A 26,029-nucleotide genomic window follows, 5' to 3' on the forward strand; every position below is an offset into this window, starting at 1 on the left:
ATGCCACAGGTGTATACAAACACCCAGCCATACAGTCTGTAAACATTTCTGAAAGAAAACTCACTGAATTCAAATGTGGTATTGTAATAAGTAACATTGCAACAGGTCAGTTTGTGAAATTATTTCCCTCCTAGATATTCCATGATCAAATGTGATATAACTGTGGTATTATAGAAAAGTGGAAGTGTTTCAGAACAACAGTAACTCAATCATGAAGTGGCAGACGATGTAAGTGCTGAGGTTCATAGTGCATAAAAGTCACCAATGTTCTGCTGACTCAATTACTACAGAGTTCCAATCCTCCTGTGGTATTAACACCAGCAAAAAAAAAACTGCACCAGGACAAAGCACAACGCCCAGCGTCGGATGGAGTGGTGAGAAGTGCACCACTACAGGGCTCTGGAGTAGTGCAAACATGTTCTGTGGAGTGATAAATTATGCTCCTTTATCTGGCAGCCTGATGGACGAGTCTGGGTTTGGCTGATGCCAGGAGAACGTTACCTGCCTGCCTGCACTGTGCCAACTGTAAAGTTTGAACTTCCATCTTTGAGGGAAGTTTGGGGAAAGGTCCTTTTCCGTTCCAAGATGTGCCCCCGTACACAAAGAAAGGTCCATAAAGGCATGTTGGGTGGGTTTGATGTGGAACAACTTGACTGTAACTGCACAGAGCCCTGACTTCAACCCCATCCAACACCTTTGGGATGAACTGTGATTCCAGTCCAGGCCCTTTCACTGTCTGACCTCACAAATGCTCTTCTGGATGAATGGGCAAAAATCCCCACAGACACACTCCAACGTCAGTCCTTCCCAGAAGAGTGAAGCTGTTATAGCTGCAAAGGCGGGACCAACTCCATATTAACGCCTGTGGATTTATAATGGCACGTCATAAAAGCTCCCGGAAGAGTGTCCCAAAACCATGTAGGTGTCCCAAAACCTTTGTCCATATAGCTTCCCAAGATTGGACTGGATCTCTGCTGGTATGCCAGCACTAACCACAATGCTGTTTTCAACACACAAGACACTGTGGATAAGTCACAGGTTTAAAAATAAAAATAAAAATTTAAAACGTTAGGCAGATCACAATGCCATTGGTTACAGCAACAACAAAAAAAGACGACCACTTACTCGCGATTGAAAGGTTTGTTATTAAGAATATTAAGGTTTGTTATTAAAGGTCCTGACGGGTCTCGGTATTTGGGAGTGCTGCAGTGACCGCTGGCTTCGCTGTGGAATGGACGCACGCCAAATACCGATTGCTTGCGCGTGGCACCGCGTTAGCGCGCTTGTTTCACTGCAGTGCGCTCTGCCTCGCGCTGCAAAATTCCTGAGCTGATAGCGAACCTCGGGATATTACGCACTGCTCCAATAGTCTCCTTCTGATATCACCTTTCCCCCCCTATTGCTATGTGAGGTTTCAGACAGCAAGTCACAGAACGACGAAAACATGCTCAGTAATCATTTCAGATTGTGTATATTTGAAAGGGTTGTTTTTTTTGTTTTTTGTTTTCTTTTTTATATTTAAATGTTCACACAATATAATTAACTTTGCTGTGCTATCGCTTCAAACTGCTATTGACATTCGACTTGACGCCATCAGAGGGAAATAAACTGAGACTTGACACGCAATATATAGCCGACCGCTGATCAGCTAGCAATAAAGTGCAACAACATAAAAGAAATCATGGCCGCACAAATGCTATGGTAAAACGGTACCCTTATCTTACTGTACTCTTCTGGATTTCAGAATATTCCTCAGATATTCCTCAAAATATTCTAGTACCTTTGATGTTTACGATTCGCAGTCACTACTGTGTAGCCGTTTCAAGCGATTCTTGACGGTCCAATCCCGTGTAGAAATTCTCTAATTAACATAATTCCTCGCATAGCACCAATGAACTTGAGGTGGGCGTGGTCGGGTTTCCAGCGCCACTGTAGAACACTCGGAGCGTAATTTGTCTCCCCACTTGAGAATGGCGGCTGCTGCGTGCGGTGTGCACACCACGTCGAGCGCTTGTACAGGCAAACTACCCAGAGAGCATCTACGAAAAAGTGGAGATTCCCGGAGGAGACAAGCAGCGCTTCTGTTCCTTACTAATATATCCCTTGACGGGCGTCCATCGCTGCAGATAAACGATGCCGCTGCGGCGGGCCGGAGAGATGCCGAATGTGAAGGCACCGACGTTGGGTCCACGATAACTGAACTGTCGCCGGCCTCAAGCACCTACGGGACCTTCCCCAACCTGTCGTCCTCCGGCGGCGGTGTGTGTCCCGTTCCCAGACTCGGGATCTTGAATGTTCCGCCAATTCTCGTCCTGCCGTCTGATTCGGAATACGGTAGTGTGGGGAACACTGAAGTGGAAACGAGCGAGCAAGAGAGGGTGTCCGTTTCGTCGCAGGGGAATCTTCTCTCGCCATCCAGCCTTCAGCCCACTCCACTGGGAGCGCGAAAGTCCCCGACGCTGCTCTCCGTCCAGAGTTGCAGCTCGTCTTTGGAGGCTCGACAAAGGCGAGTAGCTGTCAAATACTTTGAAACTGAACGTTAGAACGGACGCACTTCTCCATGTATATTGCGCTCTGCTGGTTTGTGCCAGCCTATGATCGTTTGAACCGCCTTCCCTGGAAGGTTTTGCGGCTGTTGAATACAACTGTTGGACGTAACTTTACCCAAACAGGTGCTGCGTCCTATACGCTCACGTGTTACACTTGCAGTAAGTTGCATTGTTGTAAAAACGCGGTGTACAAACTATTGCTCACTCACTTCCGTATTACGTGTTTAAAAACCCATTATTTATTGCTTGAGGAACACTTTCAGACCAGTGGGAACGTGGTGGGCGAGGTTGCAGCTCTCCGGAGACGCTGCCTTGACGAGTGTGCGCTAATGTTTACATTTTATCATCTTTAGTAGGCTATTTGTGCTCTTTATTATTATACCGACCACCTTATTTTATGAAATGCATAACATTAACACATGAGAGAAACGTTGCTTGCAGCACTTTTCATCCAGTTATATTTGTAAACAGGTAGGTAACGTGCATAATTACGTTTTACCTAAACCACTTTTTAGCGCACCCAGTTTGACGCACCCTTTTTTAAACAGATACGCCTGTTGGTGACTCTTGGCTTGAAATCACAGATGTGCTTAAATGTGTCGGATTAAGAGTGGACGGCTATTAACCTCACAAGAAAGGAAACACTCTGTTCCCACACATCTCATGTCCCCACACATCTCAAAGTTTAGTTGTCCTGCTAAGGAAGCAAACAGTAAGATAAGAAAAAGAAGCCCCCTGAGAGAAGGAGCAGTACAGACGACATCATGACCCGAGCACTGTTTGTCCAAACTTGGGCATTTTGTGGACCAAACCTGACAGGAACTTGGCAATGGTTTACTTGTGTGACAGAAGGAAGTGAGAGAGTTATATTTATCGCACACTCATGACCTATAGGTTGATGAGAGAATGGCGTGTGTGTGTGTGTGTGGGTGGGTGGTGTCGAGCAGTAGAGGGGGGGGGGGGCGTTTTTCACATCGGCATCTGCTTAGGGCAAGAGCCTTGCCGGTCAGTTCTGGGTTGCCTGTCCTGTAAATGCACGCGCCCACGTGCCAGGAATGCCCAGGGAGATCAAAGAGCACAGAGCAGCCTGTGACGACTGCCAGCCGCATAGTTTCTGCAGGTCTGAACACATCTACCTTGCACCATAAGTGTAGGCTAGCACCGAGCCAGTCGTGTTAACGTGAAAAGAAGAGCTCTTTTTGTACCTGGTAATTGTGATTGGCCCTGGAAACCTTTTCCGGTGCTATCTGCCGATTAATGTTAATCAGTTATCAAACTGCCGACAAAATGCAATATAACCAACTGTCATAAACTATAGAATTGATGATAAAATGTCCTACCACCCCACCTACAACTCTTGTCCCCTTCTGATACAAGACGGTGTTCTTTTGGACGTTTTTACGTTGAATATAAGAGCGCGATGGATTGCGATCGTGACTTTTCCATTGTGGCAGTTTCAGAAGTATTTTTTGCTGAGTGGGCGGGCCCAGGTCCGAGATGCCGCACCAGCAGTCGGGACTTTCTGTGGCCTTCTCTGAGCCACTGAATGGCACCTGACCCTGCAGAGGGGAGCCTTCCACCAGCCGCCTTGCACACGGGCACTTTAAATAAGCCACCGTTTTACAGCAGTGTGAATTAGCAAAAACTGTAGCCCTGAATGAGAGACTGAGATTGAGAGTCAGGTAGAGGGGAGGCATGACCAGCAATTAAATAAGCCAATGGTTCCTCCACTGCTGAATTATTTTTCCGTTTTGTTGTGTTGTGAATTATGTATGTGTGGGTCATTTGGGGGGGGTCCATGTACGTTTGTCTGCTTGGAATACAGTGAAGTGTTAATTACCTTTTTAAAAACCAGTGAGTAAGCCTAACCTTCCTTCATTACTTCATATCTGTGGCAGTCAAATAATGAGACATAAAGGCTCATGAACATCTCTATAGATAGCAAAATGACTTCCTCTTCAGTAGTGGTTACCAGCGTAAAACATCCTTTATTAACCACAGGAAGCTGGTGTTAAACACACGTTATTACATCTGACTTTATGTTCAGTTCAAACGTTTTTTTCAACAGACCTTTTTTTTTTTTAGTACGTCAGCCACAGTGCGATGGTACCGAACCCAGAACGGCAAGAACTCAGCAGTAACGGCTAGACCCTCGTAAAACACTTGAGCCTGTTTACTGGAGAGCAGCACACTGCATAAACTCCAGCCCCTCCCCTGCCCACGCTGTCGTGATTTAGCTTCACGCCAGCCCTGCTGTTTCAACCCACACACCTATCTGACGCCCTCGGCGTGATATGCGTGTGCTCCGGGAAAGTGGGACCGCGGAGCCGATCCATAAACCCTCTGCCCCCTTCCCCCTCAGACTGGGCACACCAAAGCTGACAGCCAGCTTTGCAGTTACTGGTACCCACTGTTCCACATCCTAATGTGGAAGCTGGGCCCAAAATGAGACAAAGATTATTATCCTAGGAGAGTATGTTAATCCAAGAGAGATTCTCATCCCGGGATACTACGTTAATCCCTTCGCTCCTGCTTAGTCTTGATCATCTCAGGCAGGCAGTCTGGCATATTAAGAAGCACTGCAATGCGAAAAAGGAATTTGCAAAGAGAGATGTATTCCGGTCAAAGACCTCGGTGCTGTATTTATTTATTTATGTACTTTTTAAATTTATTCTGAGAATCAATCGACGGGCAAAATGTAAAACAACAACAAAAAAAACCCCAATGAACCAACTGACTGGATTAACAGTGCAGAAGTAGCTTTCCTGGCATTGATGAGCGGCCAGGGAGGGTGAAGCAGGGGCCTGAGTTCACATATCTAGATGGACAGATGCGCCTGGATTACTCTTTAGGTTATATTAAGAGGAGGCAAGCGAGTCATTGTTGCCAATTGCGACAATGCTGTGTTCCCGTGTGGGCCTTACTCACTAATCCAGTTTGCCCCTTGGGAGCACATGCTGAGCCCAACAGATACAAACCTCACTTTAAGGTTTCAAGAGAAGGCTTGGTTGAACAAGCAGTCCAGGCCTGACGACATGAAATCAGTCATTATATTTACCTGACACTTTTGTCCAAAGCAACTTACAATTATGACTGAGTACAACTTGAGTAATTGATGGTTAAGGGCCTTGCTCAGGCACCCAACAGTGTTAATTTAGCAGTAGTGGGGCTTGAACCAGCAACCTTCCAATGATAAGCTGAGTACTTTAACCACTGAGCTACCACTGCCCCAGTCACACTCCTGATGTCTGACAGTGGAAAGTGTCTGCTCTCACTGAGCCCCCCCACCCCCACCCCAACAGACACTCTCTGCCTGTCTGGCTCGGATAACAGTCCATTCTAGCACGCGACATTAAGGTCGTTGGTCACTCCTGAAGCAGAACAGCTTGGCTGGAGAGGGGCTTTGGTCGGGGCCGGTACCGCACAAGCAGGTGGCGTAATGCGTTATTTCGTGTTACGTATCACGTCTCCGTATGGAGGTGAACGGCGCTGTGCCCTGGGCAGAGCTTATGGAGAAAGACAGACGGTCACAAAGGGGCGATGTTGTGCATGAGAGCAGATGCTGCGATTAAATAAATAACTTCTATTTGTTTATTTATTTGTTTGTTTATTTATTTAATTATCTGTCTGACCATTTGGAGATCCTCTGTTAACTGGATATCATTGGACAGAGAGTTGCTATAGCCAGACGTTTAAGAGTTTCTGATGCGAATGCAATCACAATCTCATTGACGAAAGCCTATGATGGCGGAAAGGGTCTCTCTCTCTCTCTCTCTCTCTCTCTCACACACACACACACACACACACACACACACACACACACACACACATCTCTCCTCCCATGCAAACGTACCCCGGGCCCGGTGTCTAGTGGAGCCGTGATAGACGAGCAGCACAGAGCCGGTCGCTGCCAGTTTCATTAACCATATAGAGTACTGAGCCACAGGAAAGAGGAAACCACTCTCCTGCCCCCCCGCCCTCCATTCTTAACTGCCATACCTCTCAGCCGGGGTACCCCCATCCTGGCGTTATTTTGGTGCGGCATTGCGGCACTAACATGCTGTAAGAGTGAATCGATTATAACTGCGGTACGTGTTAGTTGGCATGTGTTAGAAATGTCTAGACCCTAAGAGCACAAACTCGCAGGCATCCTATATAAAGGCTATTCATTTGTGTCTCCTATTGTACAATAAGGATTTCTGTCTCTCTCTCTCTTTCTCTCTCAGGACCCGTAACGTGTCTGGCTCCTCTCGGCCACGCTCCTTGAAGAAAGTTCACTTCATTAAGAGCATGCGGCAGTATGACACCAGAGGTAGCAGGTGTGTGCATGTGTTCACCTCTGTCTATTTGGTATTGCCTAATCCCCTGTATTGTGAGGTCGTGCCCACAATAACAGCCTGTGGGTCGATCTTGACCTATATTTTATAGGTGTGCGTGTGTATCAGTATTTCTACTTTTCCCCCACTCATTTGAAGTAAGAAGGTGCTCTGCACTTCTTGCTGTTGCTATTACTGTACGAGTTCAGTAGGTGAAGGGAGATTACTTGTTGACAGGCATAACTAATGCTAGAAGTTGTCAGTATATACATTCAATTAGCAAATCTACCATCTGATCCCTGTAGTGTTTTGTTTTGTTTTTTAACTGCGAATTAACCTTCCAGTATTTGTATGAAAAATGTTTTGAAAGACAAGTGTGAATATCTTCCTGTAGTTCAGGCTGAATCATGGGGATCACATGTTTTTGCGTTTTCCCAACTCTACCACATGTAACTCGATTTGCAAAGAGCTAGCTAATTAGCTAACAAACCAGATCGCGTATGTCGGGTTGAACAAAAAATGCACATTCCCTGAACTGTCCCGTGCTGGGCCTGGGAAGCGTCGCCATAGGTGGAGTCGTTCAGGCTGGCTCCGAGCCGACAAGCCACTTCTAGAGGTTCCTCAGGCTTTTCATGAACTTTCCAAAGGAGCAGTCTGCACTCCGACTCTCCTGTGACGCAAAAGACATGTATAAATAACACTTGCAGCAAGAGTCTCAGATCAGGGTTGGCACTGGTTAGGCGCTCTCATAACTATGGGGCAGATCCACTGCAGAATGCCTTTAGGGCAGTGCTCACTGGCCTCGCCTGTGTGTGGGAGACAGGTGTGGGGCCGAGGGAGTGGATAAAGAGTTTGCGTGCTGTTTCCCCGAGACCCTGCTCTTCCTCCAGCTGTGTTTGAGTACCCACACAGAAAAACTAAGAGGCCCACACAGGTCCTGCTTTTCCATAACTTTTTTTTTCCCCTCCCTGGCTTTTTCTTCTTCTTTTTTAAACACACACACACACACACACACACACACACACACACACACACACACACACACACACACACACACACACACACCCTATTCAGCGTAATGGGAGGAAGGGGGAATTAATGATTCCAAATGGCCGATGAGAAATTTTCCGCTGGCCGGTGGCCTAACTACCTATAGCGAACTATTTTTAACTACTATCAAAAGTTAATAAGGCCACAGAGGCAAATACAACTAAATGACAACAGTAACGCATGTGTGTGTGTGCATAAGCTGCAGAGTGTCCGGATGGAGATCAGTCCCAGCATACCTCTGTGGGTATGGTGCATGTGGGAACCACATGAACGTGTGTGTGTGTGTGTGTGTGTGTGTGTTATGGATGATGGTGTGTGTGTGTGTGTGTGTGTTATGGAGTTTGATCTCCATTGCACAGCCATAACAGCAGGTGCAGTCACTCTGTGGACCTGTGAACGACCTCGAGAGTGTAACAAGTCTTCTGAACGCATTCACTGCCTGCTTCCCGGGAACTGACAGAGGGGTGAGAGCGAGTGTGTGTTTTAACCTGCCAGAGTATTGTTATTGTTTTTCCCCTCCACTGCAGGATCGTGCTCGTCTGTGCGAAGGGATCACTGTGTGCTGCCTTTTCTGTGCTGCCATATGGAGAGAGCTTCCACATCAGGTACTACGGGCAAGCAAACATCCACAGTGCTTTTCTCTGACGCCGCCTGAACTGTCCAGCCAAGCACATCCATGCGCAGCTTCATTCCCGCTTACTCACAACGTCCTGCTTTGTCTCCACCTTTTTCCCACGTACTGCGCAATGACCCTCTCTTCTCCTTTCCTGTCCTCTGTAATTTTGTCCCAGGATTATTTTCCGTAAATAAACATTAGATTGTCATACTCCTTTCTGAAAGTAAACATCAATTGGCATACTTTCTCTCCCCCCCCCCCCCATAAAATAAACAAGACAGAGACTGAGAACTTGGGCACCATTTTGGACCCACAGTGAGCACAAGAGCAGAACATTCCTCCTGGGATCCAGGGTCTGGCCGGGACAAATGTCTCGAGCAGGAATGTTTCCCACAGTTCTGAGCTGAGTAGGACATGACCTGGCCAGCCCTCTCCCTGCTGTCTCCCAGAGCTGCCCACTGGAACCCAGAAAAGGGAGAACAGGCTTCTGGGAAGTGTAGTCCATCTGTTCCTCCTTTTCCCCCAGTTTATCTGGAGATTTGTCTGAACACGGACAAGGATGGGGGGGGGTGAATTATTAGCAAACACTAAAGTTGGAAGACCCTGAAAATTGGGTAATCACTCCTGCTGTGCATGCATGTGTGCCGGCTGCAGAGTGTATCGGAGTGAACGCTATCAGTGCAGGTTTGCCTGCCTTTACAAGCCTCTGGGCTTTCAGTAAACCTGGGTTCTCTCTCTGACCTGAGAACTCCTCTGCTGCTTCAATCTAATAGTTGTAATTAAAATAAAATGGCCTTTTTCTTCAGTGACGCTTCCCCTTCTGAAAGTGATGCCCTTATTTACTGAAGAGCACACAGACAGTATTCTGAACTCTCTCTTTCTTTCTTTCTTTCTTTCTTTCTTTCTTTCTTTTTCAGTGACCCTGCGCTGACCAACCAGCGGCGGAGGCACTCGTCTGGAGGATTCTCCACTACCCTCGAGATGCTTCCTGGCTTGGAGGGGGTGGAGCTCGGCATGTACGGAAGAGTAAGAATTAGATTACTTCAGCTGTCAGTCATGATGTCAGGGATGTCACTGGAGGAACACTCTGGTGTCCGTGACTGCTGTCCTGCTCAGCACCGATGGCCTCATTTCACACCCATCAGCTTTGTGGTGACATTATAATATATGTATGAATTGCAGTGAAGTACACACAATTTTTTTTTAAAGTTGTGGTTTGTTTGTTTTTTTTTCCTTTGGGTTTCCTGTCTCCATTGCTTCTGCAGTGCAAACAGATATGTCATCAGAATTAAAATGCATTTACATTTGCATGTCCATCAGCATTAAAATGCTTTGCCATTGGAGTGACTAGTCTTGGCGGTCTGGTGGTGTTAAACTGATCGGCAGGTCTTAACTTGGTTTCTCCAGTGGAAAGCTGATTACATCTCTCACAAGAATTACAACGGACAACTGCCGCAGTGACGCGTGAGGAGACGTGAATGATAACCAGCACAAAAGGATCAACTGTTTTAGTGGCTGGGTTAATAAATTTCCCTATAGCACATGTAGAGTAGTTAGAAGCTACTGTAATGCAGTTAAAAATGTGACTGGTAACTTTTCTCACTCTTTATGAGCATGTCTTTTGACATTTTGATGATTAGTGGAGTGTTTTACATGTATTTCACGTTTACAGCATTTAGCAGACGCTCTTATCCAGAGCGACTTACATAAGTGCTTTGTCATTTACTCATAGAATATCCTAGTACAGTACAGTAGGTTAGAGGTTCAGCATACCAATGAACTAGAATACTGTAGAAATGCAGGGATCAATGCTGATACCTAGAAGTACAAAATACATAAGGTCTATCTTAATCAATAATAAGTGCAATAAACAATAAGTGCTAAAGTTTGTTAAACAACATAAACAATACCCTACAACAAGTACCAATTTAGTGAGTCAATATGGGAGCAGGGTCATTTGTCCTTTAAATAATCTGCAACTAGATGGGTCTACAGTCTGCGTTTGAATGATATTAGCCGTTGTTTTATTTGTAGGATTGATAAGTGAGCACCAAAGGAATTCTTGTTGTTAATAGCTGATTTTTTTCGTAGGTCTGCGTCTGTTGTCTGAAGAGGTAAAACACAAGCATCCTCTAATGCTGATGGACACTGCATTAGTCACATACGTTAGCACTCAAACACCTGACCTACACTCATGGAACTTTAGAATTTGCAATTTGAAGATCCATTTTTTCTAATGTAATCTGGTTTCATATCCTAGAATCAAACCACTTTGCTTACACAGCTGATGGGCCTTCTGTCAGAGATCCTGTTTCTTTGGGAAACTCGTGTACTTCACTGCAATTTTGACCACCTCTACATGTTTTAGTACAGTACACTCCAGTTACTACATACGATCCTCTTCTGTTTGATGTTTATGGATGGAGTAATTGTGTGTGTGTGTGTGTGTGTGTGTGTGTGTGTGTGTGTGTGTGTGTGTGTGTGTGTGTGTGTGTGTGTGTGTGTGTGTGTGTGTGTGTGTGTGTGTGTGTGTGTGTGTGTGTGTGTGTGTGTGTGTGTGTGTGTGTGTGTTAGACGATATCCTATGCCCAGTTCTTGTACCCCACGAATGCTTTGGTCAGTGACAAAGCGCCAGACATGGCATTGCAGATGCCCTATTCCAGAAACAGCATCCCACGAAGCTACCCTTCATCACGCCTGAGCAGCACTGTGGGCCTCAACCTGGGTATGACACACACTCACTCACTCACTTACTCTCACACACACACACACAGTTGGCTAAAATATTTTCATCTGTGGCATGCACACGGTTGCTACATCACTGTCCTGGGAGCAGGCTGGGCTGGGCTTGGCTTGTACTGGGCCTCACTGAGGCATGTTTATCCAAGATTCCTTGATCCTATTGTGACCCAAGACTGACTGAAATAGTTTAGGAGTGTGTATATGTGTGTGCCTGGGGCAGAGGATTAGTCTGATATCAATAGGTCCTTCAGTAACACACACATTAGTGCCCATTATGTGCCCGTTATATTTTGTGTCACACAGACACAATGGGGGAGCTGAAAAGGTTGTGATGTGCTGCATGACTCACAGAATAAAGAGGCAAGGGCCAGCACTGTAGCCGGTCATTAACACAGCGCTGCTGCAGCCAGGGTCTGTGTGTGGACTGAACTATTCTTGTGTTTTTCTACTCTGGGGTGTGTGCGCGTGTGTCATTAGCATAGCCCTTGCTGTTCACATCCATACCCCAGATTTAGTAACCCTTCATTAACAAGACCCATAAGAGTCAGTGAAGGACACTTTTAAGCAGACTAAGTACTTGAATGAAATATGGAAGTCTTACAAGCACATTTTTCTTTGCATTAAATATACATTCTATAGTATGTGCTCACTGGTTAAGGGCGATGACATAGAACACACATCTCATACTAAGAGGAGGTGTTTTCGCTGGACTAGTGTGGTCTCGTGTTCTCACTGACTGCCTGTCCCATTTTTAAAAAGCGCTTACACAAGAGGTCCTGGCACATCTGTGCAGTAGCGAGGTAGCTATCTACCTGAGCGGTTAGCAGCGAGGACCACGCTAAACAGCCTTGTCGCCCGTAACGTGTTCATTTGTTCTCCTATTTAACAGATCTTTGGGTAAGTAGGCATATGCGTGGATTACATTACAAGAATGAGTTTAGTTTAATTAACAGCAGCAGCTGGCTTTGCTGAAGACGTTTAACCTTCTAACTTGCTGATTTGAGGAGGTAAGCTAATGAATGGTGAGGGAGGATTGCTGTATTTATTATTAATCTAGCATGTTCCACTCTACCAAACGTGTGGAGACGATGGATTTTGCTGCTTATGTGGGGGGGTGGGGGTGCTGTAATTGCACCCACACGACTTCAGGTTTTGTGGCACTTTTTGAATAAAGTAACATTCAAAACCATTTATTTATTGTTCATTTTTATTGCAAAACAGAATGTAGTGTTTGATTTTAGAATTTTTCATAATTAACTTTACATGATCAGACAAGTACAAAATAAAGATAACATTTTGTACTTGATTATTTTGTACTAGATTAAACAAGTTTAACATTAATATTAAGAAAAATGCCTTTTTTATATTTACTATAATTAATTATGTATTAATTATAGCATTACAACACACCACGTAATAGCAGCAAAACATGTCTGCCAGGAAAGCCTATTAAAATTTTCAAAGTGAAATCAAAATATGTAATGCAGAAACCCAAGTCTTGGCTACACTTAAATACTGTTTATAACTGTTTATACTGTTTTTTTGTTTTGTTTTGGGGTTTTTTTAGTGCCCCATTTAATTGCGGGCGCTCAGGTTTTTGGAAGTGCATTCTTCCTGTTGGAGAAGAGAGACTACAGAAGGATGGGCAGAAGGGGGGCGTGGTAGCTGGGTGGAGCTACAGGACCTGATGTACATGATCAATCACATTTTAACTTCTCAACAGTTTCTCTCTTGCTGTAGTCGAGTACTTTGAGGACAAACCTACACTGTGTTCATCTTATCCATGGTCTCTTTACATGACCACCTCCCTTTTGGTGAAATGCAGATCAAAGATGGACACAAGGGATTTCATGCTTACACTTATTGCTAGCAGGGGCTCAAACGTACAATGCAAAATACAAAGGAACTCATTTTTTGGCACTTTGAGCAGCAGATTAGTTTGTAAGATAATAGGCCTCTAGCTACCACAGCATTTTACTCCTCAGTAAGGTTCAGAAGACCTTTCAAATTCTGTGCTTCCTTAGGAGATTGCCAAGCATTTCAAAGTCATACTGTTGGCATTTGTATGAAGGACATGGTGTGCTGGATGGTGTTCCACGGAAAGTAGGCAAGCCTGGATGTTGGGTTTTTTTTTTTTTGTTTTTTTTTTTTTGGTTTTTTTTGTTATTGTTGTTTTAAATCCAGCACCTACAAACACTAATAGCAATAGCAGTTTGCTGCCTTCATTTTTTTCTTGTTGCCAAAAGGGAAGGATGCCTGTTTCGGTGATGACACACGTCTGCGGAAGCCAAATAAACTTGTGAAACCTCTTGGCTTCAAAATTAAAAATGAAGAAGAGCTTTCCTGACCACTGTTTCTGTACAAGGTTGCAGATTTAAATGCCACTGCCTAATCTGTCTGTTTGCATTTAATAAGTGCACACAAAGGCCTGTTTGAGTAGGAGACTGAAGAGGAAACCTTCATATCTGCTGTTCACATGGTGTTTGACACCTGCATATGCTAAAGCCATACTGGTTTATTGTCTTATATACGATGTATGCTTACTAAAGCAGTCAGTGTAACATATGGCCTTGTAGATACTTTTCCAGCATTTTCTCTCTCTCTCTCTCTCTCGCTCTCTGTGTGTGTGTGTGTGTGTGAAACATGAGCGAGCACAAGTGTCACACAGTGAAAATGCAGGTGTAACGAACCAGCTCAGATCAAAAGCTCAGTTCAGAATAAGCCACGCCATTGTTTGTTGTTGTTTATTGTCTATTTCTTTCTCTCAACATTTTCTTGGAAATGCTTTACAGACTGTTGCCTTGTGGGACACGCCTTACAAATCCCAAAAGAATCTGCCATATTTATCTTATTCTTTTTTTCTGTTTATTTAAACACATACGAAGGGTGCAAATTGGTCTGTTTTATTTACATCTTAAACTACAGGCTTAATATTTTTATTTATAAAACTTAAGACAATTAGTAGCTACCATGGATTATGTGGTTACAAGAGGCAGGGATGGGAGTCCAAACCCTCCAGTCCTTGGAGTGTAAGGGGGTAGTGTTTTAGTGTTCACTGGTACAGAAGTTCTTTTTCAAAAGCTGAAAGCTCTCCTATGCTTTGCCTTCTTAATTCTACTTTCTGGCAAAGCCAGGCACCTGAAAAAAAAAAATCCCGGGGAGGCTTTCCGACTTTCTGAACCTGAAGTACACGCCTTTGGAAATATTTGGCAGCCAGCACCAAGGAACTCCTTGCTAAAGTAACACTTTACCTCCCAGGTGTGAGCAGCTGTTTTCCTGCACCATTATCGGAAGTATCTTTTCAAGCCAGCTACAGTGATGGTCCCTTTTCACATACACACACGCTGTTGGTGATGGCAGGATGGATGGCTCAGATAAGGCCTCCATGCACTGCGCTGCATTCACATACTATCCGTCTTGTGTTTTTTATTGAGAAGACGTAGTGTCTAGAATCATGAGTGTATAGTCAAAAATACTGCAAAAAACATTCGGAGTTGATGGCATTTGTATTTTTTTCAATCTAGACAAACTAGATTGAAAAACTAAACTTTTTCAATCTAGACAAACTAAACCAGTCTCCATAGAGACTGGTTTGATTGTGTGTGCTAAGCAACTGCAGAATGTTTGGTTTAAAATGTTTGGTTTGGAAGTTGGAATGTTTGGTGCTCAGTTTGGGTCCTGAAAAGCTCAAAACTGGTCATACTGTGATTTTGCTCTACGATTTACTTTCGAGGATCTATACATTTTTCATATTGACTATGAATTCGTACCGCCGGAGATCTGGACAGGAACACAGGAGATCAGATTTTACCACTCATGGTAAGAAAAAAAAAATTTTCATACACTGTACATTATTTTATACTTGTGTGTGTATATAAGCCACTAGGTTTACTAAGTAGTGTTTCAGAATGGATTTCCATATGTAGGCTTGTCCATAATAAAATGTATTATTGTATTTATTATAGATGTATATAGTAGGATTCTAAGTTTTAGTAAAATGTTTTATCAGATAGCTTGTATCTATTTTGGTACTTTAATATTACACTGCCGATCATGGTCAAGCTTTGTTTTCCATGTGTACAGCACGTTTTGATTCATATTTTATAAATTAGCATAAGTTATTTATTTGAGATTCATTCATTACCATTTCACATAAGTCTTTCTGTTGCCATGGAGAACGTAAATAAAAATCATGTGACATCACATACTCTCTCAACAACATTCTAATGACATTACATGGCACTGTAGCCCTTCTTATAGACCTGATGATATTATTTACAGGGCACATTCACGCTTCCTCTGGGCATCCGACTTGCAGTTTGCATTCAGCCCGTGACCTGGAGAGGCAGAGGCACTTTGCCCTGCTAAAGGGTAACTTCTGGGGCAGATGAATCCAGTCTACCTCCAGCCAGCAGGTGGGTTCTTCATCCATAACTGTCTATTTTCACATACTGCAGAATGTATATGGCGGTTTATCTTCTTAAAAACTTTTTAAAAATGCATTCTTCATTGAAAAACTAATAGTATTAACAAGGACAAGGAGGTATACACACACACACACAACTCTAGTGTTCACATCATCACTGGCTTCCGGGAAGGTTCAGAATCAATTGTAAGATATTGGTACTTGTGTAAAGATTGTCTAGGTCCTTACATTACTGATATGCTGGAACAATACAGGCCTATTAGACACCAGATTAGTGGAGTCTAAAGTCATTAGCTATGCACAGACACTTTCAAAAACTAAAAACATGTTCTCCTGTTAAGCTGTTTTAGATGTCAGAGACAGTTTTGCACTGCTATTCTATAGCTTTGATTTGATGCCCTTAATATATACAATTCATCATATTTATTTTACTTGACCTTGTATCTCTTTAACTGTTCATTATATTTCTTTAATTTTACATCAACATTAATAATTTATCTTATTTTTAATGTATTTTGCTCTTTTAATTCCTTTTTAATATTTTGTTATTTAATTTGTTTACTACTTAAATGAACCATATTTTATTTGAATGAGTTACTTTGGCCATGTTTTTTTTTTTTCTATTTTTGGCAAATGCCTTCTTCAAGTAATAGATATTGGAACATCATAACTTTTATTATTCAAATTGTTCTGTCTGTGTAAAGCACTTTGAATTGCCACTGTGTATGATAAACATGCCTTGCCTTGCCTTTATTACACCCAAGAGTGGCACATCACTTCATGGAGGCACCAGCAGTTGCTGACTGCATCATTGCATCTGTAGATAACATGAGAGAGGGATTCTTCATATTGCGTGCTCATTGTGAAATATTAAAAAGGCAGACTAGCCTTAAAGTGTGCTGTATTTCACTTTATCTGTTGTGGAATTTTCAGGTGCACCCTACAACTCCCATGAGACAGTGATGTGTGTGGACTCCTATGGGCCGGCACCCTCGCATGTGGTCGGCCATATTAGTGGTGCTGTAGAGGCACCGACCATAAAGATCCTCCAGCATCCCACTGGTGTGCTCCTTACCAAATTGCTATGTATGACACAGAGGGGAAAAAAGAAAAAGCTAATTAAATGTATGTTTGTAAGGTCTGGTGGAGGTACAGAGCTCAGCTGCCTGGCAACATTGGAGCTTATTATACCAACCAGGAGCTCTACTGGCAGCAGGTCTACTGGGAGTGGGACATGCAGACCTACTACTCTCACCTGTCCAGCCTGGAGCAATGGCATAAGGCCTGCTACCAGAACCACATGCAGAACATGGCCAACCAAACGACGACGACTCCACCACCGCAGCTGCGGAAGAGAAAGAGGAAGACCTTCTCTGGAGATGAGGGATCATTCTCTCACTCCAGCTCAGAGTCGGAGGCACATGCTGACCACCCAGCATAAGGCCATGCATGAACCTTTTCAGTGAGGAGCCACTGGTGTGTGATGCAGTGGTTACCAAAGAAGGAGAAATGCTCTTCTCTGACCAAATCCTAGACCTGGTGGAGGTGATTCCTGGCATTCTGGATCGGGCTGCAGAGATGGGCTTCTCTGTCTGAGGTGCTATGGATGCTGTGTAATTATTTTCTGGATTATCAATTCTATAGAATTTTTTTCTCTGTTTTGTAAATAGCAAATTATTCTTTTGTATTAGAAGTTGTATTAAAGTTTATTTTTAATTAAACTTTTTCAGATCTTATTTAATTACGTAGGCACAATTCATGCTTTATTAATTTAATATACTTTGTTACCTTATTTAAAACATACATGCAACCCAGTACCAAGGTCTACATGTATATTGAAGATCTCTAGTTTTACAGTGTTTTTTAATATTTCCATTTTTGTGTCTTCTGAAACAAGCCGAACCACATGTCCTGTACTAAAAAATTTTTGTACTCTTTGCCAATTTGCATGCATGTGTCTGTATCATTTTTTAAAATTATTTGACTTTTATTTTAGATTTTTAAAACATTTTACTTTTAACCAATCAAGACATTAAGAACTAATTCTTATTTGCAAGTACCCGAAGACACTTGTAGAGTAGGGGGAGAGGAAGAAAAATGACAAATAAATTACTAAAGACAACAAACAACAAGAGTCATATAACAAGAGTTAACAAACTGAAGCTACGTGAATTGAACAGAAGTAAAACATTTACAGGTATTATTAAAATTGTCTTTAAGTAAGCCCTTAATAGCAGTAACACATGCGGATGTATCCAGCCTTTGGGTGCAGCCGACTGACGTGACAACAGGCCAAAGGATGAGTTGGATTTACTGTGGGCTTTACTGTGATGCAAAGGGAGGATGTCTTACTTGTCCACAGAAACTGCAATAAGTGACTTAAAAAGGGGCGTGAGAATACAAGAAGAGTTTCATAAAGAAGTGTAAGCCAGCAGATGTTACAGTGAGTGCGCAGAGAGGACTGTTCACCCAGACAATACAGAGAGAAGTGGAGTGTTCAAGGAGCGGTCATTTCAGAACTGGGAGTGAGCACAGTGCCCTTCTGGCCAAGCAAGATAACTTTAATTTTGGCTGTGTTTACTGATAAATGAAGACCAGTAAAAGCCTGATTAACTTTGAGGAAGATATCCTGATGGGAACATAATACTGTGTCAGGAAATGGACCAGTAGCATACAACATTATCATCGCCATATAAATGCATGCGAGAGTTATTAACGAGATGAGGAATATCGTTAATAAATTGGGAGATGAAAGTGGGACCAGGTACTGAGCTCTGGAAAATGCTTTTAGACACATGGCAGTGGTGAGAGATGGAGGTTTATATTTACACAGTGAAAACCATATCAGAGACTCCAATATAAGCTCATTTATATAGTAAGATGGCCTGCACCTTAAGCTAGTGAGTTAGTTGCTTGTTATCAGGTTTGTCCAGAAACTTAGATGATGCTCATGCAAACTGTTGCAGGGTTTTATCCATTTTGCTTTAGTGATCAGCATCCTTAAAAGGAGGATGTACAGAGGCTGCTTTCCAGAAAGCAGGCAATTCAGCAGTATGAATGGAAAGATGAAAAATGTTGGTTAATGGCACTACAATAATTGGAAGGAATTTACTAATCTGTGAATTTATAGTATAGATAGTAGATATGGTAAACAATTATACCATACCATGAACCCAATTAATTTCGTATTTGCCTAATCAGCCCCCCCGAATATAATATACAGCAGTTCTAATGGTGGTGTTTCTATGCACGTGGTCTTTTCCAGGTCTGGATGACTCTGAGTATGACCCCAACCTGCTGAGTGACCCCCAGTGGCCTTGCGGGAAGCACAAGAGAGTCCTGATATTTGCCTCCTATATGGTGAGATGGAGGGAGGGGCATGGGGGTTCAGGAGTAGCAGTCGTGTGAAGAGATGGGAGAGTCGGGTGAATTGCACTCTGGGACGGAGATGCACAAGCTAGGGGCTGCATGTGCTGCTCAACTCAGTATTTTGGCGTTAGCTTTCACCATATGCAAAACTATTTACATTTGTCGGATCGCGTGAATGTCGCAATTCATCACACGACCATGGAACCCTCATCTGGAATGCCCAAGGTGGCTCAGGATGTCACGGTAAACAGGAAAAAAATTATTTGTTAGAGGGTTCTTGTACATATTTCAACCTTCCATGATCTTGGTGTCACAAATTATTAACAAACCATTAAGAAAGCAATATATTGTTAAATATAATTTCAACTAAAATTTCAGGATGCAAAATGCTGGTATGAACTGTAATGGGACATTCAGACTGTTAGAATTGCACCATTGTAACTTGCTAAAAATGTCCTTATTAAACTGCCTACACACCTACTGAAAGAGGGAAACGTCCAAGGAATCTTGTTATGTGTTAGAGTACACGAGGAAGCCGCACTGTAGTCACGCCTGATCAGTTCTAGGGCTCCAGCCCTTCCTCGTCTTCATGCTGTCTGTCTTTGTTAAAGTGGAGAGTCAGTAAGGGTTTAGTTCCTGGCAGCAATCCATGAATGATTTGTTTCGGTGTCTCTGTGGGGTCAGATTCAGGTTGATCCATGCATCAGGTTGATCCAACTCTCTCTCACTCTCACTCTCTCTTTCTCTCTCTCTCCCTCTCTCCCTCCCTCTCTCTTTCTCGCTTTCTCTCTCTCTCTCTCTCCCTCTCTCCCACACTCTCTCACAAACACACACTCTCATGCATAGACAGTTAAAGAGGCTTAAATGACTCTCTATGTCACAGAGACTTTGTGCTGTTGGAATGAGCTTCATACAAAGGCTGGATATAAAGTCAGGATATATTTTAAAGCCATGGCTTCTATGACTTAAATGTACCTAGTCTGACCAGCTCATATCGTCACTATGCACACCTTAATACTGCTGACAAAAGCATGCAAGTAACACTCTGTCTCTATGTCTCTCAGACAACAGTGATTGAGTATGTGAAACCATCGGATCTGAAGAAAGACATGAATGAAACCTTTAAGGAGAAATTTCCTCACATCAAGCTCACACTCACCAAGATCAGAAGGTACACATCCCTACACACATACAGATTTGCACACTTACACTTACACAAACACATGACTGCTAACAAATAATATAACTGATAGCTGATAGTGCATTAGGTTAATATTGTATCCATATTAGCTGCATTCACGTCCTTGCTATACTATCCCAGTGGATGTACACAGCTTGGCATTAAGTTGTTGCAGTAACTATAGTAATCTCTCTCCTACAGATGTTACATTTTTGCACTTAAACGTACTTTGAGATTAAATGACATTTTCCACAATTCATTTTGCACAGTTTTTACAAATTAGGATCCTGCTAGGATCATGACCTTTTCGTGGGAGAGAGGCTTATAGCCCTAGTGAACCATAGAGCCATGTTGTGAACCATAGAGCCATGTTGTGAACCATAGAGCTATATATTGTGAACCATAGAGCTATATGTTGTGAACCATAGAGCCATGTTGTGAACCATAGAGCCATGTTGTGAACCATAGAGCCATGTTGTGAACCATAGAGCTATATGTTGTGAACCATAGAGCCATGTTGTGAACCATAGAGTCATGTTGTGAACCATAGAGCCATGTTGTGAACCATAGAGTCATGTTGTGAACCATAGAGCCATGTTGTGAACCATAGAGCTATATGTTGTGAACCATAGAGCTATATGTTGTGAACCATAGAGCTATATGTTGTGAACCATAGAGCTATATGTTGTGAACCATAGAGCTATATGTTGTGAACCATAGAGTCATGTTGTGAACCATAGAGCCATGTTGTGAACCATAGAGCCATGTTGTGAACCATAGAGCTATATGTTGTGAACCATAGAGCCATGTTGTCGAGAGCTTCTTGCTCTTGCTTGGGTTATCCTTGGGAGACTGGCCTAGGCAGAGGGCCCAGACAAAGAAGGGTCTACAAGTTTAAGGGAGTGAATCATGGCAAAAAAAAGTAGTGGCTCTGCCGCTACTTTGAGTTGTATCAGTAACAGTGAGTGGGGAATCACGGTGTCTGGGCAGAGCAGGATTTCCATACTTATTTTCCTAGGTTTGTAGCACATGGAGAGATCGCTCCATCAGTGCTTCTCAGCACCAGCACAACACAGGAGATGACAGTTACTGGTTATAAGCTTTGCTATAAGCGACACTCTTGTAATCAGTGGAACCCTCCCCGGAGGGCTGTGAGCATACCCTTGCTCTTCGCCACAGGCCCTCTTAACGTCAACATCCTGAACATCTCAAGTTCAAGTTCGGTTTATTCGTCACATACATAGTCATACACAGTATAACACGCAGTGACCCAACACTGTGGTACAAGCCTGCAAAAAAGTGCCAGTTCTGCGAGAACATGGATCTGGCAATATCTAGATTCCACTCCACAAGCTCTTATAGAGACACTTACTTGTTCAGCTTGTCATAACCAGGCATGTGACTCTTTAAAGACTGCAACAAGGGGGTCTACATTCACACCAGGGCAGATGGTCCTCATTCAATAGCTGCTATGACTCAGGTGGCTGGAATACGTTAGCTGTATGCACGCTGATCGACTCGAAGATCAGAGATCAAATAGCTCTGTAGTAGGCCTACTGTGCATGAAGAGCACAAAGCTGTACAAACCTGATTCATCAACATTCACAATTCTTTGATCTCATGAGAGGCCCTGTGCCAGTAGAGGTGAATAAATGATGTCCATGTGAGACATGTTTTTAGAGTTTCTTATAAGATATCTAGTTTTAGAAACCGTACATTCCAAAAGTAAACTGCGATTAATGTTGCCATTCATTTTATTTTTCTTTTGTTCTTAATGAGGCTTTGATGGCCTGTAGATGTTTTGAGAGCAGTCACCTCACTGACTCTGTTCGTCTGTCTGTCCGTCCCGGCGCGTCGCGCCCACAGCCTAAAGAGAGAGATGCGGGAGGCTGGGGAGGAGTGCGGCCTGCAGCCGGCCTCCGTGGCTGTGGCCTTCGCCTACTTCGAGAAGCTCGTCCTGCAGGGCCGCCTGAGCAAGGCCAACCGCAAGCTGGTGGCGGCTGCCTGCCTCCTGCTGGCAGCCAAGATCAGCAGCGACCTCAGGAAACAAGAGGTCAAACAGCTTATCGACGTGAGTGCAAATGAGAAAAGAGGAAAAAACGTAAAAAGCCTGAAAAGTTCACCTGCAGCTTCTTTTGGTCTTTTGCTTGAGGTCAGAGGTCTATCAGATTTTGTTTAGAAATACTTTCTCTCTCTCACTACACACACACACACACACACACACACACACAACCTGAAATCTGCATATATATATATATATATATATATATATATATATATATTATATTTCAGTTCACAGCAATTAATCACATAATTAGTGTCACATATGGAAGCACCATGAAGATCCAGTGTGTAAGGAGATAAACTACTGTTCAGTCAATTAGAGGTCAAAGCAAAAAGGTTGTGGATTATTCAAGGTCTGTTTTATTCTATTAATAAGAGCTTGAATAGAGCTTGGCATTGTATTGTAGCGATACAGGCTGGCTGTCTGAGCAGTCTACTGAATGTCAAGAATTTCATGCCTACATGAATACAACTGTTGTTTTTATTAAAGGCATTAAACAGCCATTTCTGTGATGGTTCTTTTAAGAACCCCACAATAATAATTGACTCTGTTCACCTAACAAAAGTCAAAAAGAGCATAATGTCGACAAGTTCATAATCATTTACTTTTAGTTTCATTCCTGCACAGAGTACACACAGCAAAGTGCTAGATAACACTGGCTAGATAACACTTCACAGATGTTGATGCAGTAAAGTGGTTAAATAATAGCTGAGCACAATCCTGCTCTGGAGCTATAGTCACTGATCTCCAAACCCATGTTCCCATAAAGCCCTGCCAGTCAGAGCGAGTACTCCAGAGCGTTCACTGACGCCCTCTCATCCTGGCTCTTCTCTTTGCAGAAACTGGAGGAGAGGTTCCGCATTAGCAGGAGAGAGCTGATCTCCTTCGAGTTCACTGTACTGGTGGCTCTGGAGATGGCCCTCTATCTGCCTGAGAGCAAAGTCATGCCCCACTTCCACCGCCTGGTGCAGCAGCCCTGAGCCTGCAGCACCACCCACCCCAGCCAGAGCTGGGCCACGGGATCAGAGAGGCTATGGAGACCGGCCTCAGGGAAGGTTTCAGGCCAACACTAAGTGCTTGTAGGTTATAGTTAACATATATATTTTTTGCTTTTTATATTCACATGGGACATGTGAGGGAAATGATATGACATATTAGTTACGAGGCGGCTTTAAATCAACTCCAAACACTCAAATAACAAGGGAAGAGTTTTCCCACATCCTGTGTGTGTGTGTGTGTGTGTGTGTGTGTGTGTGTGTGTGTGTGTGTGTGTGTGTGTGTGTGTGTGTGTGCGCGTGTGCACGCTATTGACATGATTGTGACAAAAATAACTTCTATTTTTAATTTAAAGTAGAACTATCCTTGTATAGACACTTCTTTGAAAGTATATTTACAGCCACACTGAAACAGCCTGTATAATTTACTGTTACTATAAATTATTATACATCCAGGCATTTCCTGCTTTTAACCAATTCATGGTGAAAAGACTCATTTGTATAATGTTATGCAATATTTGAGGGGGTTTTTTTCTGTCACTGGTACAACACCACTGTCCCACCAGTGTGCACTGTTTGACTGTGTTCTGTGTTGAGACTTTTAAGATGTTTCGCAAAGCCTCTGATTGGAAGACAAAAAATTACATATTTACATTTCCAATGTAAATGTAAATTAGATGCTCTACATTAGAGCTGATTCAGACTAAAGCACATTTGCCGTGCTTCAGTGTTCTATTTAATTCTTTTAATTTACTTGTTTTTCCAGAGACTTATAATATGTACTGTGTGCCCTTATCCTCTTTTCCACACTATTTCTATCCACACTAATTCTTATGGCTCCATGAGTTCCACACATTTCAGCCTTTATTAAGGAACAGCTTTATAGTGTACTGTGTGCAATAATTATTTAATGTGGTGGCCAACACACACTGTTCAGTACTTCCTCTTCCATTAGTATACACACAAAAAACACAAAAATAGGAAGCATTTACGCTGTACATTTTACGTGTGGAAAATATTATATTTGACATTCGTAATATATAATTGAAACACTTTCTCATCTTGCTTTGTGACACAGTGGTCAGTGGTGTGAGTAGCTCTGGTGACACTGATAGCCTTGTCACTATGAAGCTGTTTACTTTGCCTGTCAGTGTGAAAGATGGTGCCATTTTCTAGCTGATCTAAGATTATCTTATAGCAAAAATCACCAAAAGGAGAATTGCTTACAAGTCCCCATAAACTAACAATTCTCCTGTACACGCTTGTGTTAATAACGGCTCACTTTTTTCTTCAACTTCTGATTTCCAATACATATCGTTTTCTAATGTTTATTGGCTTGTTATAATTTACAGTACCAATAACTGAATGCCGTATGCTCCTGCCATAGATACTGTGACCTTCAGAAACTACAGCAAATTGAGAACGCTTGCACTTTAGGAGGATGGTCTGGATTTATGCTGTCCCATAGAACTATTGTCCCAGTGAGGAATACGGTCCCATAACTGCCCTTCCTCTGGCTTTCTGGAGTTTGTGGTAAATGCACATACCACAGTGGTTAGTAGGGGCAGTCAATCTTCTAATAGGGCTCAGAGGAACTGGTCCAAGCTTTTCTTTCTGTCCAAGATGGTTTGCATTATGCTGTAGTTTACAGTGTCTTTGCAAAAATAGAACCTGTGTTCACGGTCGTAGGACAAAGAATTTCAAATGCCATCTTGTGGTAAACACTGGCAATAACCATATGTATGACGTCACTGCGGGGAAAAGATGAATTCATGGCAGTCGTTTGTTTCCCCTCATCCTGTACGTGCAAATTCCTCATTGTTAGATCTGTCTGTATATTTGTGCACTTAAATACCTTTTTTTTTTTGGTTTGAGAATGACTTGTGACCATGAGAGAGTCACTGTTAGCAGACTAGTGAAATTCAAGAAAGCAGTCTTTTTGAATGAGGCTTTTTTTTTTTGCTCTAGGTTCACCTAGACAGGGATTCAAAGACTAGTAAGTGCCTGAGAGAATTAAATGATTTGTAAGTGGGAGACAACAAATAAAGTCTGAATGCCAAATCTAAATGAGATAATCAGTGAAGCATTACACTGTGATTCTTCTGTGATTAATCCCTGACAGTCACACTGTTGTCATAATTTTAAGTAATGCAATAAGTAGGCAGTAGAATTTGAAGCTTTAAAGTATCCCTCAGTGTGTTTAGCAACTCTTGCAGTCTGCTGGTCACTTCTGCCCACCTAGTCCAGTACTGGAGTCCCAGTCCTGCTGTGGTGTGGCACAGCATATGGGTTCTAGAACCAGCAGAGTCATGTTGGGGTAGTTACAGAGGTACAAGAAATTGGAAAGGCTGTTCATTTAGAGTTCCAGTTTGATAGTCTTGTATAGTCTTCCGCTTTTCTAATATCATGTACAAACTATATTTGAATAGTAGTATGAGAAAGATTTCTGCTGTTTGTTTTGCTTGGAAACATTTATTTTTTCCACTTCACTTGATTTTATTCTGTTTGCTTTTTCCTGTAATGTATGCATACTATCATACGTATTGTACTTGTATGATAAATACTGTGTATTTGTTGTTGTTGTTGTTGTTGGTTTGTATAATATACCACAAAAGAGCACTTTGGAAATATATTTTCTGATTTCACTACTAATGTGCATTAATTATTTACTTCCTTTGTATTTCTGACATATATTCTAAGTTAGTTGACATTGGTAGTTAA

At 42.7% G+C, this 26,029-nt stretch overlaps 1 protein-coding gene across 2 annotated transcripts; it reads left to right on the forward strand.

Moving 5' to 3' along the window:
• On the forward strand, positions 1–25,956 carry cables2b (Cdk5 and Abl enzyme substrate 2b). Of its 2 annotated transcripts, XR_004775576.1 has the most exons (10): positions 1–2,506; positions 6,776–6,868; positions 8,443–8,520; positions 9,449–9,557; positions 11,106–11,256; positions 18,965–19,059; positions 20,133–20,239; positions 22,115–22,319; positions 23,153–23,392; positions 24,696–25,956. XR_004775576.1 is itself a non-coding variant. In XM_035522303.1 (9 exons), the coding sequence occupies exons 1-9, from the start codon at positions 1,971–1,973 to the stop codon at positions 23,291–23,293; spliced, it is 1,515 nt and encodes a 504-aa protein (XP_035378196.1). In that variant the 5' UTR covers positions 1–1,970; the 3' UTR covers positions 23,294–25,956. The 2 variants fall into 2 exon arrangements, 1 of the variants encoding a protein (XP_035378196.1); XM_035522303.1 differs by having other exon boundaries at positions 23,153–25,956.
• The last annotated feature ends 73 nt before the right edge of the window (positions 25,957–26,029 follow it).

Source organism: Electrophorus electricus, chromosome 24 (assembly GCF_013358815.1).
Source record: "Electrophorus electricus isolate fEleEle1 chromosome 24, fEleEle1.pri, whole genome shotgun sequence".
Lineage (NCBI taxonomy): Eukaryota > Metazoa > Chordata > Actinopteri > Gymnotiformes > Gymnotidae > Electrophorus > Electrophorus electricus.